General features: G+C 41.4%; 1 protein-coding gene across 4 annotated transcripts in view; it reads left to right on the top strand.

The window, feature by feature from the left end:
• Window positions 1-16,485, top strand: part of RBL1 (RB transcriptional corepressor like 1) — a 95,263-nt gene that overhangs the window by 24,784 nt on the left and 53,994 nt on the right. Inside the window, exons 3-11 of one of the 4 annotated variants that reach the window (XM_034947024.3) lie at window positions 2,524-2,724; window positions 3,398-3,462; window positions 3,572-3,700; window positions 3,809-3,969; window positions 5,220-5,269; window positions 8,381-8,567; window positions 9,382-9,548; window positions 14,389-14,501; window positions 14,991-15,094. In XM_034947024.3, the coding sequence (XP_034802915.1) occupies window positions 2,524-2,724; window positions 3,398-3,462; window positions 3,572-3,700; window positions 3,809-3,969; window positions 5,220-5,269; window positions 8,381-8,567; window positions 9,382-9,548; window positions 14,389-14,501; window positions 14,991-15,094 (1,177 nt within the window). The other 3 variants (XM_055104506.2, XM_055104507.2, XM_034947026.3) reach the window with 3 other exon arrangements.

Here is a 16,485-nt window from a genome sequence, read left to right as displayed (position 1 = left end):
CTGGAGTGCAATGGTGCGATCTCAGCTCACCGCAACTTCCGCCTCCCGCCTCCCCGCAACTTCCACCTCCCCGCAACTTCCACCTCCCAGGTTCAAGCAATTCTCCTGCCTCAGCCTCCGGAGTAGCTGGGACTACAGGCATGTGCCACCACGCCTGGCTAATTTTGTATTTTTAGTAGAGACAGGGTTTCTCCATGTTGGTCAGGCTGGTCTCGAGCTCCTGACCTCAGGTTGTCCACCTGCCTCGGACTCCCAAAGTGCTGGGATTACAGGCGTGAGCCACTGCACCCGGCCAAAAAACAAAATTTTTAAAGTCCTCTGTAAGGGAGCATAATTTTTTGTAAGCCAAAAAATATTTAGTAATCTGACAAATTTTTTGCTGCTATTGGTAAGAATCTTTTAATGAGGTCCTTAAGAGTCTCAGATTATAATCAGCATGTCCAGAGTTTGAATGCTGTATTAGGACGTTTTACGTTGCTATGAAGGAATACCTGAGGTTGGGTGACTTATTTAAAAAAGAGATTTATTTGGCCCAGGGTTCTGCAGGCCGTATAGGAAGCATGGGGCTGGCATCTGCTCCTGGTGAGGGCCTCAGGAAGTTTACAGTCATGGTAGGTGAAGGGGGAGGAGGCACATCACATGATGAGAGCAGGAGCAATTGAGGGTGGGAAGTGCCACACTTTTAAACAGCCAGATCTCAGGTGAGTGACAACTAAACTTACTACCATGAGGAGAGCACCAAGCCATTCATGAGGGATCTGCTCCCATGACCCAAACACCTCCCACTAGGCCCACCTCCAACATTGGAGGTCACGTTTCTTTTTTATTTTTTTGAGACGGGCTTTCACTCTCTTGCCCAGGCAGTAGCATGTTCATGACTCACTGCAGCTTCAACCCCTCAGGCTCAAGTGATCCTCCTGCCTCAGCTTCCTGAGTAGCTGGGCCCACAGTCACACACCACCATGCTTTGCTAACTTTTAAATTTTTTGTAGAGACGAGATCTCACTGTATTGCCCAAGCTGGTCTCAAACTGGTGGGCTCAGGTGATCCTCCAGCCTCACCCTCCCAAAGTGTTGGGATTACAGGCATGAGCTACCATGCCCAGCCAAGGAAATTACATTGCAACATGAGATTTGGAGGGGACAAAACATCCAAACCATATTAAATAGCTTTGGATGATTTGCTATTAATGTCTTCTGTCACCTTAAAAAGAAATTATAAGTATTGGCCAGGCGAAATGGACTCAAGTAAGCCTTTCCAATCTACATGAAATAATCAGAACATAGGGCTGAGTGCGGTGGTTCATGCCTGTAATCCCAGCACTTTGGGAGGCCGAGGCAGGTGGATCATCTGAGGTCAGGAGTTCAAGACCATCCTGGCAAACATGGTGAAACCTCGTCTCTACTAAAAATACAAAAATTAGCCAGGCATGGTGGTGTGCACCTGTAGTCCCAGCTATCAGGAGGTGGAGGCAGGAAAATTGCTTGAAGCTGGGATGCAGAGGTTGCAGTGAGCCAAGATCATGCCACTGCACTCCAGCCTGGGCGACAGAGTGAGACTCCATCTCAAAAAAAAAAAAAAATTACAAGTATTATTCTGTATATATTGCTAGACCTTTAATTAAGTGAGCTTTGACATGACAAGTTTTCTATCTAAGACCACGTTAACATAGGGACATAAAAAAATGTACCCAGAATTGGCCTGGGCACGGTGGCTTGCTTGAACACAGGAGGTGGAAGTTGCAGTGAACCAAGGTGGTGCCACTGCACTCCAACCTGGGCACCAGAGCTATTAAGTTTTTTTCTGAGTATGTGCTACCTTCTTTACTTTTGGTTGTGGAACCACACATTGGAACTCAAACTCTTGAATTTTACTCCTAACCTGTAACAATCTGGTGCTTTGTAATCAAATTCCCATTTGGAAAATGGAATTGTCTTTCCATTTGGGAGACTTCTGTTTTCCCTCAAACTAATTTTATAAACTGTCAATCTGTTAACTAACATTAACTTTGTAAATTTTATGCAAATATTGTCTAGGTAATATAGAGAATAAAGGAAGTAGATAGGTGCTCTCGCTCCCTCCATAGAAGTAACTCTATGTGATGACCACTAATTAATAACCTGTATTCCCCTGGTGATCCTGGGAACGAAAGTGATTTCATAGTGAGGACTTTTTTTTTTTAATTAAATTTAGGCTTGAGGGATGGTGTTTGTTCTTTGTTCATGTAAGACAGTGTCTTGCTTTGTCACCCAGGCTGGAGTACATGATTGAGGCTCACTGCAGTCTCGACATCGTGGGCTCAAGCAATTCTCCCACCTCAGCCTCCCAAGTACCTGGGGCTACAGGCACATGCCACCACACCCAGCTAATTTTTTAAATTTTTGTAGAGATGGGGTCTTAACTATGTTGCCTGGGAGATCTGGCTTTTTAATAAAGAGTCTTAGTCATGAATAGAATATTTCCTTTCAATCCATTATATAAATGAATTTTAAAGGTGCCTTTTTTCTCCTCCTTTTTTTTTAGTTTAATACAGTTTTTTAGTAAAATGAAGAAATGGATGGACATGTCAAATCTACCACAAGAATTTCGTGAACGTATAGAAAGGCTAGAGAGAAATTTTGAGGTGTCTACTGTAATATTCAAAAAATATGAGCCAATTTTTTTAGATATATTTCAAAATCCATATGAAGAACCACCAAAGTTACCACGAAGCCGGAAGCAGAGGTGAGCCCTTAATCCTTATATAATTGACATAAAGATTATGATACAAACTAAGAGAATGTACTTTTTTGAAAGTCTGTTTTTTATGAAAAGTATTCCTGCAAAGAACTTAATTATTTTCTTTTTAAATCCATGTACAATTATCCATATTTGGAAATTCAGGATAATACTTTTACTTATTTTTCTTTCTGTTGTTGTTTTTTTTTTTTTTTTTGAGGAGTCTCATTCTGTTGCCCAGGCTGGAGTGCAGTGTCCTGATCTCGGCTCACTGCAACCTCTGTCTCCCAGAGGTTCTCCTACCTTAGCCTCCTGAGTAGCTGGGATCACAGGTGTGCACCACCCCGTCTGGCTAATTTTTTGTATTTTTAGTAGAGACGGGGTCTCACCGTGTTGGCCAAGGTGGTCTCGAACTCCTAACCTCAGGTGATCTACCCACCTCGGCCTCCCAGAGTGCTGGGATTACAGGCGTGAGCCACCACACCCAGCCCTATGTTCTGATTATTTTATGCAGATTGGAAAGGCTTACTTAAGTCCATTTCATAAATAATAGATTACTTTTCTTCATGAATGGAATTTCATGTGTAATTTGATCTATTTGATATTTATATTTACTATTTCAGTTTACATGATATTTAGCGAGCTAGTCAGACAAAAAGTAATTTTTTTCCCTTTTTAGGAGGATTCCTTGCAGTGTTAAGGATCTGTTTAATTTCTGTTGGACACTTTTTGTTTATACTAAGGGTAAGATGACACTTTCAGTGGTCTTACATTTCTACTGTGGGAACTTGGTGCTATTTGACATGAGAGGTTTCTGGTTTTTGTGTCTTTTTTTTTTTTTCCCCTTATAAAGGTAATTTTCGGATGATTGGGGATGACTTAGTAAACTCTTATCATTTACTTCTATGCTGCTTGGATCTGATTTTTGCCAATGCGATTATGTGCCCAAATAGACAAGACTTGCTAAATCCATCATTTAAAGGTAAGACCTTTTATTTATTTTTGAAAACTGATTATCAGTTTTTGGAAAAAGATTTTTAAAAGTTGACTATTTTTTTTTCCCTCTGCCCTTCCTACACTGTCAAACTAGGTTTACCATCTGATTTTCATACTGCTGACTTTAGGGCTTCTGAAGAGCCACCCTGCATCATTGCTGTACTGTGTGAACTGCATGATGGACTTCTCGTAGAAGCAAAAGGAATAAAGGAGCACTACTTTAAGCCATATATTTCAAAACTCTTTGACAGGAAGGTACTGTACTTATAATTAGATGACTGAGATGTTTACAGATCACCAGTAATGTGAAAAGAAAAAAATGTTTTAAGCAAGTTCTCAGCATTATAGAACTTAGGGTCAGGATTCCCAGGCTTTAGCCTCTACTGTGATTCAGAATTTCCTTATGATCTTGTGTGATGTGAGAAACAGAGCTGTTGAAAAATGTGACCAACTATATGTACTGTTGGGTAAATGTACTGTCAGAGGCAACCGTAGGAGGTACTGATAAAGAATTGTAAAGAATAGAACATCAGAGTAGGGCTGACAAAGAATTAGGAAAAACAGGAGGTCAGAATAAGCTGACTAATTTACTGCCACAATTTGAATAACTGCTGACTGTTGACTAAAAGTAGGATGATGTATAACAACCACAGTTTTAATTCCATGTAAATCGAGCAGAAAATCCATGATAGTTTTGTAGCCACTTGTAGGCTATCTGTGTGCATTCTGGACATTGTCTCCTTGGTAATTAACTTAGCTATTTCTACATTTATGAATTGGCTTGTTCCTTTGGGTTTCAATTTCTTATTTCCCCAACGTCGAGCCATTAAATGTAGTTAAGCCTCAAGATTTCTCTTTGGTAAAAGGAGGGGTTTGGATTATGGATCCCACTTTTCAAATATTATGAGATTTTTCTTTAAGCATAAATTCTTCCCTTACTGGTTTCTTCTTCTTTTATACAAATTTTTGTATTCAGTCTTGTGTTCCTCAGATATCTATATTATGGCCCATTGTCTGTATGCTAAACATCTCTAGCAAAGTAAACTTTTTTTAAAGGATCCCAGGGACTGGGCGCGGTGGCTCACGCCTGTAATCCCAACACTTTGGGAGGCCAAGGCAGGTGGATTGCTTGAGCCCAAGAGTTCCAGACGAACCTGAGCAACATGGCAAAACCTTGTCTCTACAAACAATACAAAAATTAGTTGGGCATGGTGGTGCACAACTGTAGTCCCAGCTACTTGGCACGCTGAGGCTGCAGTGAGCCATGATTGTACCACTGCACTCCAGCCCTGGTGACAGAACAAAACCCTGTCTCAAAAAAAAAAAAAAGTTAAAAAAAAAAGTTATTTGCATGCTAAATAGTTTATCCTAGTCTGAAAGAAATATTTAATAATTCTGTTTTGTGTGTGTGTTATAACAATATGGAAATTTAGATAAATTTCACGTTTGTGTGTGTATTAATATGCTTAATTATATGGTGTCCCAAAATAATTTTTTCTTCACAGATATTAAAAGGAGAATGCCTCCTGGACCTTTCAAGTTTTACTGATAATAGGTAAATATCTAGTACTAATGGTGCCTGGCTTATCACAAGCTGTCGTATTTGTTGATTTGTTGAAATTTGTTAAGCATAACAGTATATCAAAGTAAGACCTCCAAATTCAAGTTCTCTCTGCTTTAGTGGCATTGAATGTTTATTATCACTAAGACTTGTTGGCTTTAAATACATTTATTTTAAGAAATCAAGGCCAGGCACGGTGGCCCACACCTGTAAACCCATCACTTTGGAAGGCCAAGGCAGGCAGATTGCTTGAGCTCAGAAGGTTGGAGACCAGCCTGGGCAACATGGTGAAACCCTGTCTCTACAAAAAATACAAAAATCAGCCAGACGTAGTGGTGTGAGCCTGTGGTCCCAGCTACTTGGGAGGTTGAGGTTGGAGGATCGTTTGAATCTGGGAGGTTGTGGTTGCAGTGAGCCGTGATTGCACCACTGCACTTCAGTCTAGGTGACAGAGTGAGACCCTATTTCCAAAAAAAAAAAAAAGAAAGAAAGAGGACGGGCATGGTGGCTCACGCCTGTAATCCCAACACTTTGGGAGGCCGAGGCGGGCCGATCACTTGAGGTCAGGAGTTTGAGATCAGCCTGGCCAACATGGTGAAACCACATCTCTACTAAAAATTCAAAAATTATCTGGGTGTGGTGGTGCACACCTGTAATCCCAGCTGCTTGGGAGACTGAGGCAGGAGAATCACTTGAACCCAGGAGGCAGAGGCTGCAGTGAGCCGAGATCATGCCACTGCACTCCAGCCTAGGCGACAGAGCGAGATTCCATCTCAATTTAAAAAAAAAAAAATTATTGATACTTATGTATTTATTTTTATTTTTTTAGAGATGGGATCTCACTGTGTTGCCCAGGCTGGTCTCGAATTCCTGGCCTCAAGCAATCCTCTCACCATAGCCTCCCAAAGTGCCAGGATTACAGGTATGACCCACCACACCCGGCCAATTGGCATTTAAAACAGCTACTCGGCCAGGCGTGCAATGGCTCATGCCTATAATCCCAGCACTTTGGGAGGCCAAGGCAGGCAGATCACGAGGTCAGGAGATTGAGACCATCCTGGCCAAAATGGTGAAACCCGGTCTCTACTAAAAATACAAAAATTAGCTGGGTGTGGTGGCACACGCCTGTAGTCCCAGCTACTTGGGAGGCTGAGGCAGGCGGATCGCTTGAACCCGGGAGGTGGAGGTTGCAGTAAGTTGAGATCGCACCACTGCACTCCAGCCTGGGCAGCAGAGCAAGACTCATCTCAAAAAAAAAAAAGAAAAGAAAAGAAATTAAGGCCGGGCACAGTGGCTCACACCTGTAATCCCAGCACTTTGGAAGGCCAAGGCAGCCAGATTGCTTGAGCTCAGAAGGTTGGAGACCAGCCTGGGCAACATGGTGAAACCTTGTCTCTACAAAAAATACAAAATCAGCCAGACGTAGTGGCGTGAGCCTGTAGTCCCAGCTACTTGGGAGGTTGAGGTGGGAGGATCATTTGAATCTGGGAGGTTGAGGTTGCAGTGAGCCACGATTGCACCACTGCACTTCAGCCTGCTTGACTGAGTGAGACCCTATTTCCAAAAAAAAAAACAAGAAAAAAAGAAAGAGGCCGGGCATGGTGGCTCACTCCTGTAATCCCAACACTTTGGGAGGCCGAGGTGGGCTGATCACTTGAGGTCAGGAGTTTGAGACCAGCCTGGCCAACATGGTGAAACCCCATCTCTACTAAAAATAGAAAAATTATCTGGGTGTGATGGCGCACACCTATAATCCCAGCTGCTTGGAAGACTGAGGCAGGAGAATCACTTGAACCCAGGAGGCAGAGGCTGCAGTGAGCCCAGATCACACCATTGCACTCCAGCCTAGGCAACAGAGCGAGATTCCAACTCAATTTAAAAAAAAAAAAATCATTGACACGTATTTATTTTTATTTTTTTAGAGATGGGATCTCACTGTGTTGCCCAGGCTGGTCTCGAATTCCTGGCCTCAAGCAATCCTCTCACCATAGCCTCCCAAAGTGCTAGGATTACAGGCATGACCCACCACACCCAGCCAATTGGCATTTAAAAGAGCTACTCAGCCAAGCTCGAAGTGACTCACACCTATAATCCTAGCACTTTGGGAGGCCAAGTTGGGCCAACATGGTGAAACCCCGTCTCTACTGAAAGTACAAAAACTATCCGGGCATGGTGGCACAAGCCTGTAGTCCCGGCTACTCAGGAGGCTAAGGCAGGAGAATTGCTTAAACCTGGGAGGTAGAGGCTGCAGTGAGCCAAGATTGGGCCACTGCATTCCAGCTTGGGTGACGGAGTGAGACTCTGTCTTAAAAACAAACAAAAAACAGCCACTCTCTTGAGAAACTCATAAACAGACCCAATGACTCTGTATTTGATTTTACATTCTTTCATTAATCACATGTTGGCAGTGCCCATATTTTTTTTTGGAGACGGAGTCTCGCTCTGTCACCCAGGCTGGAGTGCAGTGGCGTGATCTCAGCTCACTGCAAGCTCCGCCTCCCAGGTTCATGCCATTCTTCTGCCTCAGCCTCCCAAGTAGCTGGGACTACAGGCGCCCGCCACCACGCCCGGCTAATTTTTTGTATTTTTAGTGGAGATGGGGTTTCACCGTGTTAGCCAGGATAGTCTTGATCTCCTGACCTCGTGATCTGCCCGCCTCGGCCTCCCAAAGTGCTGGGATTACAGGCGTGAGCCACCGCACCTGGCCCATTTTTTTTTTTTTTTTTTTTTGAGACAGAGTCTTGTTCTGTTGCCAGGCTGGAGTGCAGTGATGTAATCTTGGCTCACTGCAACCTCCACCTGCCATATTTCAAAGCCACTATTGTTTCCTTAGTGATCAGAAACCATTTTCATAATTAGATTCAACTAGTTTTCAGATTAAGTATATGTAGTCTCTCACTTTTGAAAGTAATTTATTGGTTGTGTATATGAATTTGAAGAATGTCCATAATCAGGTAGGACCCTCTGATATTGTTAGATGGTCAGAGTTAATAAAAATTAGAAAGTTGTCAAGTTTTCTAAGCTGTAAACACTAAATCTATCTTCAAGTCAAAATAAATCCATTGTGTAACTTAGTATTACAGCTTATAATAATTCTCTTTGCAGCAAAGCAGTGAATAAGGAGTATGAAGAGTATGTTCTAACTGTTGGTGATTTTGATGAGAGGATCTTTTTGGGAGCAGACGCAGAAGAGGAAATTGGAACACCTCGAAAGTTCACTCGTGACACCCCATTAGGGAAACTGACAGCACAGGCTAATGTGGAGTATAACCTTCAACAACACTTTGAAAAAGTAATATAACCTAGCCTGGCCTCAATCTTGAATGATCTTTTTCTCTCTGTGTGTGATTCTACTAACAGCAGAAGCATCTTTCAAGTTCAATCTTGAGCTTCTTCTACTAATTCATATTTCTCATGAAAGCCTTAAAAGGTAATTTTTAAAACTGGCATTTAGTATTTTTACCTCATTTCTTACTATTCATATTTTATATCCATTTTCCCAGCATGACTGGGTTTATTAGTAGAGTATATGTCTTTTGACATGAAGAAGAAGTTTTGCTTTCTTACAGTTCTTTCTTTGCTTCAACTTAGGCTCCGTTACGTTGCTTTAAATTTTAGTTTGCTTTCCTACCCGTGACACAAACTATGTGTTTTTCTGTAACTTCAGCCATAAAACTCTGGACTTGATTGTTAATGGCCAAGGCTTAACTCTGTATTTATGTGTAAAATGGGTTGGAGGAAGAGATCTAATGGAAAATTCACTTGTCTAGAACATAGTAAAACCTAAGTTTTAGTCCAAGCTTTACCATTAACTTTGTCAACTGAAATAAGTTTTTAAATTTCTCTGTTCCTATTTCCTCATATATAAAATTAAATTATGTATACATTATCTTTCAAATCAGTGGTGTGAAGATTAAATGAAATTATATGTAGAAAGTGCTTTTAAAAAGTGTTATTCAAATATAAGGATGTTATTAGCATAGTATTGCTAAAAATTTCATGGATATTATAAATATGAATAGAGAAGATGGTATATGCACTGAATTAAACACATAATAAGGAAGATGGTAACTTTTAAAAACTCACGGATTTTTCTTTTCTGACAGAAAAGGTCATTTGCACCTTCTACCCCACTGACCGGACGGAGATATTTACGAGAAAAAGAAGCAGTCATTACTCCTGTTGCATCAGCCACCCAAAGTGTGAGCCGGTTACAGAGTATTGTGGCTGGTCTGAAAAATGCACCTAGTGACCAACTTATAAATATTTTTGAGTATGTACAATACTGTTATTTTTCCAAATGTCTTTTTAAAATTAGATTTCTTGTTCCATTCTATTTTTAGTATATTCAGAATTCTCAAGATAGTGGATGTTCATCTAGCAAGTTTTACTATACCATTTCAATCACAAAATATATTGACCTAAAACCATATTGAAGTACCTATTAAAAATTATGTATAACAGTCAGGCACAGTGGCACACACCTGTAGTCCCAGCTACTTGGGAAGCTAGTTTGGCCAACATAGTGAGACTAATTCCATCTTGGCCAAGATAGGGAGACCTTATCTCTCCCTTTTTTTTTTTTTTTTTTTTTTTTTTGAGACAGGGTCTCGCTATGTCTCCCAGGCTGGAGTGCAGTGCTGCAATCACAGCTCACTGCAGCCTCCACCTCCTGGGCTCAAGCAACTCTCCCACCTCAGTCCCCCAAGTTAGCTGGAACTACAGGTACAAGCCACCATGCCTAATTTTTTATATTTTTTGTAGAGACAGGGTTTTGCCATGTTGCTCAGGCTGGTCTTGAACTTCTGAGCTCAAGTGATCCAACTGCCTCGGCCTTCCAAACTGCTGGGATTACAGGCATAAGCGACCATGCCAGGCCAACTTTGTCTCTTAAAAAAAATTATATATAATGTTATTTCATGGGAGTATAGACTTTTAGAGATAAGTGTACCTTAAAGATTATTTCGCACTGATATTTCACTCTTGTAACTACCCCTGAGTTATGCATGTTTTGATTTTACATTGACTTTATTTTTAATTTATTTTTATTTTTGTTTGTTTCTAAAGATCACCTGTATAAGGACATACATTAACTTTAAATGGGGCCATTCTAAATGTCCATTAGATAGGGGACTAATTGCATATTGGTGGTACAGCCATAAAAATGGATTTATTTATTTATTTATTTATTTATTTATTTATTTATTTATTTATTTTGAGACAGAGTTTCACTCTTGTTGCCCAGGCTGGAGTGCAATGGCATGATCTCGGCTCACTGCAACCTCCACCTCCCAGGTCCAAGTGATTCTCCTGCCTCAGCCTCCTGAGTAGCTGGGATTACAGGCGTACGCCACCACGCCCAGCTAATTTTGTATTTTTAGTAGAGACAGGGTTTCTCCGTGTTGGTCAGGCTGGTCTCAAACTCCTGACCTCAGATGATTCACCTGCCTCGGCCTCCCAAAGTGCTGGGATTACAGACGTGAGCCACCGCGCCCAGCCCATAAAATGGAATTTTATACAGTTTTTTTGTTTTGTTTTTTAAGGAAGCATGATTCCTGGTAAAGGTGGTAGAATGAAGCCAGATCAGAGAACCTTCTTTCCTAATACCTAATAAAATAAGAGAATAGTCAAAACCAGCAAAATATTTATCAATGGCAACCAAATGAGGAGAGAGATATGATTTCATGACAAATTTCCAAAGTAGAGATCAAAAAGAAAATTGATGATTCTGGTATTCCCATCCCTAAGCAGTGTTGGGGAAAGAGGGTATAGTGATAGATCTTGAGAATTCTCATCAATACTTCAGATTTGGAGAGAAACAAGTGGGGGAGTAGGCAGACAGACAAAAAGTCATACAAACCTTCCCAATTGAAAGTCCATATGTACCACCAGCAGGATCCCAGCAGAACAACTGCCAAGGGCTGCCATTTTCCAACATTCCATGATGATTTGGGGAGAGATCCTCATATACCTAGACGTCCCTGACTAGGAATAGTGAACCCTAGAATAGGAATATTTAACTAAATCTCAGAAGACAACGCGAAGCCCTGGTCCTCCAAGAAAAGCTGAACATAGCTGAGCTCTCCCTCATTCCTCAAACCTTCAGGATACAAGAAAGTAGACAGAACAATCTCCAGCCTCAGAAATAGCTCGGAAGAAAAGCATACTGCCAGTAAGGTAGGAAGACTGTCACGGATCTACCTTCCATATCATTTGAGTAAATAGATCTGGATTGAACTACTGTTCAAACATGAATAATTTGAAAAGCAGTGACAAAGCAAATATACAAATATGTCAATAAGAAAAAGGAAGTATAGAATGCAAAAGAAAAAAAATCTAGACACAAATAAATGGAAACGCTGGGTGTTGTGGCCCATGCCTGTAATTGCAGCACTTTGGGAGGCTGAGGCGAGAGGATCAGTTGAGCCCAGGAGTTTAAGACCAGCCTGAGCAACATGATGAGACCCTGTCTCTACAGAAAAAATTTAAAAATTAGTCATGGTGATATGCATTCCAGCTACTTGGGAGGCTGAGATGGGAGAATCGCTTGAGCTCAGCCATGATCACACCATTGTACTCTAGCCTGGGCAACAGAGCAAGACCCTATCTCAACAAAAAAAAAAAAAAGGAAAGACATCTGTGTTTGTGGACTGGAAGACTTAATATTGTTAAGATATCCATATTAGAGGCCAGGTGCAATGGCACATATCTGTAATCCCAGGACTTTGAGAGGCCAGGGTGGGTGTATTGCTTGAGCTCAGGAGTTTGAGACTAGCCCGGGCAACATAGCGACACCTCATCTCTACAAAAACAAAAAAACAAAACAAATAAAACCTGGTCATTGTTTCTTTCTTTCCTTTTTTTTTTTTTTCTTTTGAGGCGGAGTCTTGCTCTATTGCCAGGCTGGAGTGCAATGACATGATCTTGGCTCACTGCAACCTCCACCTCCCAGGTTCAAGCAGTTCTCCTGCCTCAGCCTCCAAGTAGCTGGGACTACAGGCGCCTGCCACCATGCCCAGCTAATTTTTGTATTTTTAGTAGAGATGGGGTTTCACCATGTTGGCCAGGATGGTCTCGATCTCCTGACCTCATGAGCTGCCTGCTTCAGCCTCCCAAAGTGCTGGGATTACAGGCATGAGCCAAGGGCTGCCATTTTCCAACATTCCATGAAGATTTGGGGAGAGATCCTCATATAACTAGACGTCCCTGACTAGGAATAGTGAACCCTGGAATAGGCATTTTTTTTTTTTTCAGACAGAGTTTCGCCCTTGTTGCCCAGGCTGGAGTACAATGGCCCGATCTGCAGCCTTCGCCTCCCAGGTTCAATCGATTCTCCTGCCTCAGCCTCCTGAGTAGCTGGGATGACAGGCATGCACCACCACGCCCGGCTAATTTTTTGTATTTAGTAGAGACGGGGTTTTACCATATTGGTCAGGCTGGTCTCGAACTCCTGACCTCAGGTGATCCACCCACCCTGGCCTCCCAAAGTGCTGGGATTACAACAGGCGTTAGCCAACAGGCCTGGCCAATTTTTGTATTTTTAGTAGAGACATGTTTCACCATGTTGGCCAGGCCGATCTCCAACCCCTGGCGTCAAGTGATCCACCTACCTTGGCCTCCCGAAGTGGGAATATAGGTGTGAGCCACCACGCCCGGCGTCAAACCTAAAAGCTTTAACATAGCAAAGAAAACAATCAACAGAGTAAAAAAACAACCTATAGAATGGGAAAAGTAATGGTAAACCATATATTAGTTAAGGGGTTCATACTCAGAATATGTAAAGAACTCCTGAAACTCAAGAACAACAAATAACTCAATTTAAAAACGTATAAAGGATTCAGCAGATATTTCTCCAAAGAGTATATGCAACTGGCCAAAAGCATATGAAAAAATATTTGATATCACTAATCAGGGAGTTACAAATCAAAATCACAATGAGATAATACCTCACATATCAGCATAGCCACTTCCCACTCATCACCCCAAAAAACCCAAAATAGCAGGTGTTGGTAAGAATGTGGAAAAATTGGGACCCTTACACACTGTTGGTAGAATTGTAAAGTGGTGCAGCCACTATGGAAAACCGTACGGACATTCCTCAAAAAATTAAAAATAGAACTACCATATAACTCAGCAATACCACTTCTGGGTATACATCCAAAAGAATTAAAAACAGCATCTCAAAGGGATATTTGCACATCATGTTAACTGCAGCATTATTCCCAATAGCCAAGATGTGGAAACACCTTAAGTGTCCATTGATAGAGAAAGAAAATGCTGTGGGTGTATGTGTGTGTGTGTAGATAGGTAGATAGGTAGGTAGGTAGATAGATAGATAGATAGATAGATAGATAGATAGATAGATAGATAGATAGAGATAGAGATATGAGATGGAATATTATTCAGCCTTATAAAAGAAGGAAATCCTGCCATTTGCTACAACATGGATGAACCTTTAGTACATTATGTTAAGTTAGTCAATCACAAAAAGACAAAATACTGCATGATTCCACTCATATAAGGTACATAGTATAGTCAAACTTACAGCAGCAAAATTTTATTACATGTGTATACAATCTGTATTTTTATTATATAATTTTACGTGTTAAAATATTTTATCATATAAAGCTTTGCTTACATATGTAGATTTCCAACTGAGAATACAACTTTGGCTTCTAAAAACCAATTCTTGAAAGAAGGCATGTTGGCCAGGCATGGTGGCTCATGCCTGTAATCCCAGCATTTTGGGAGGCTGAGGTGGGTGGATCACAAGGTTAGGAGATCTAGACCAGCCTAGGCAACATGGTGAAACCCCATCTCTACTAAAACTACAAAAATTAGCCAGGTGTGGTAGTGCGCGCCTGTAATCCCAGCTACTTGGGAGGTTGAGACAGGAGAATCGCTTGAACCCTGGAGGAAGAGGTTGCAGTGAACTGAGATCGCACCACTGCACTCCAGCCTGGGTTACAGAGCGAGACTCCATCTCAAAAAAAAAAAAAAAGAAAGAAAGAAGAAGAAGGCATGTTAGTATTCTGGTGTGGAGTCTTTTTTGTTTGTTTGTTTTTGTTTTTGTTTGGTTTGGTTTGGTAATTGGTTCCTCTTGTATTTTGTAGATCTTGTGTGCGTAATCCTATGGAAAATATTATGAAAATACTAAAAGGAATAGGAGAGACTTTCTGTCAACACTATACTCAATCAACAGATGAACAGCCAGGATCTCACATAGGTAAGAAAAGAAAACTACAGTTGGCATAGCATTGAAAATAAGTAATCCCCCCAAAATTAGAAATTCACGGTTTTTCCTCTCCCGTTATTCTTATTTCTTTTTTTTTTTTGAGACCGAGTTGCCCAGGCTGGAGTGCAATGGCATGATCTCGACTCACTGCAACCTCCTCCTCCCAGGTTCAAACGATTCTCCTGCCTCAGCCTCCCAAGTAGCTGCTATTACAGGGACCCACCACCACACCGGCTAATTTTGTATGTTTAGTAGAGATGGAGTTTCACCATGTTGGTCAGGCTGGTCTCAGACTCCGGACCTCAGGTGATCTGCTTGCCTAGGCCTCCCAAAGTGCTAGGATTACAGGCGTGAACCACCATTCCCGGCCTGCCCTGCTATTCTTAATGTATCAGATTTAAGTTTATATATAATTTTTGCTTTTCAGTCCTTAACAACTAAAATTCATTAACACATGTTTTCTCTGTATTTCCCTGATAGACTTTGCTGTAAACAGACTAAAGCTGGCAGAAATTTTGTATTATAAAATACTAGAGACTGTAATGGTTCAGGAAACACGAAGACTTCATGGAATGGACATGTCAGTAAGTAAATCCACTCTCTGAGCTACTGGCAAGGTCCAAAAGTCATAGCCTGGAAGCAGTGTTTTGAGAGGCTCTGTAAGGCGTTGTGGGAGTCACCAATCTATGACACACTTGGCCAGGATGGCATTTAGTTGACTTTAGCACATGCAAGGCTAATCAATCTAGGCAGAAATGTGAAATAACGTAAAGTTCATCTTTGGTACACATCAGTGTTTTTTAAGTGTTTTTTTTTTTTTTTTTTTGTCCTTCATTCCCAGCTAGTGATCCCTCCACCTGTTAAAGCAACTGTTAATTAAGACATTTGTCCATACCTTCCAAGGATTTTGGATTATAAAATGGTATGGGTTTTTCTTGTTTTGTTTTGTTTCTTTAACTATGACCAAGTCAGACCACTCTCTCCAATAAGATGTGTAAAAGAATTTTTACAAATTCAAACCTATCACATGATCTTTGTTTCCTCCTCCTTCATTATTTCCCTCTGCAGTCACTCTTGGAGTCTTCTAACTTTTCTATCCCAATAGGAACAGGTTGATGTCTTAAGGATGCTGCGTAACTATTGTAATAGAGTTTCTCTTTGTGTTTACCTGGAAATTTTTTTCATGTCTTTTCTGTGTTGGTTTCTCTTTTCTGTGTCTTTCTTTTTCATAGTTTACGCTAATATCTTGATGGTGCATACACTTCCATGGCTTCCTGAGAAAGAAGTAAATTTTTTTTTTTTAGACTGAGTCTTGCTCTGTTGCCCAGGCTGGAGTGCAGTGGCACAATCTCGGCTCACTGCAACCTCCATCTCCTGGGTTCAGGCGATTCTTATGCCTCAGCCTCTTGAGTAGCTGGGGTTACAGGCGCCCGCCACCACGCCTGGCTAATTTTTGTATTTTTAGTAAAGACAGGGTTTCACCATGTTAGCCAGGCTGGTCTCGAGCTCCTGACCTCAAGTGATCTGCCCACCTCAGCCTCACAAAGTGCTAGGATTACAGCCATGAGCCACCTCACCCAGCTGAAAGAAGTAAATTTTTAAACTTTTATTTATTTTAATTTTTTTAATTTTATTTATTTATTTTTTTAGACGTAGTCTCGCTCTGTCACCCAGGCTGGAGTGCAGTGGCGCGATCTTGGCTCACTGCAACCTCCGCCTCGCGAGTTCAAGCAGTTCTCTGCCTCAGCCTCCCGACTAGCTGGGATTTCAGGCGCCCACCACCACACCCAGCTAATTTTTTCGTATTTTTAGTAGAGACGGGGCTTCACTGTCTTGGCCAGGCTGGTCTTGAACTCCTGACCATGTGATCCACCTGCCTTAGCCTCCAAAAGTGCTGGGATTACAGGTGTGAGCCACTGCACCTGGCCAACTTTTTATTTTGAAATAATTATAGATTCACAGAAGGTTGCAAAAG

The sequence above is a fragment of the Pan paniscus genome, chromosome 21 (genome assembly GCF_029289425.2).
Source record: "Pan paniscus chromosome 21, NHGRI_mPanPan1-v2.0_pri, whole genome shotgun sequence".
NCBI classification, from domain to species: domain Eukaryota; kingdom Metazoa; phylum Chordata; class Mammalia; order Primates; family Hominidae; genus Pan; species Pan paniscus.
Note: the sequence above shows the minus strand (reverse complement) of the source record. Positions and strands in the feature narration are given on the sequence as shown.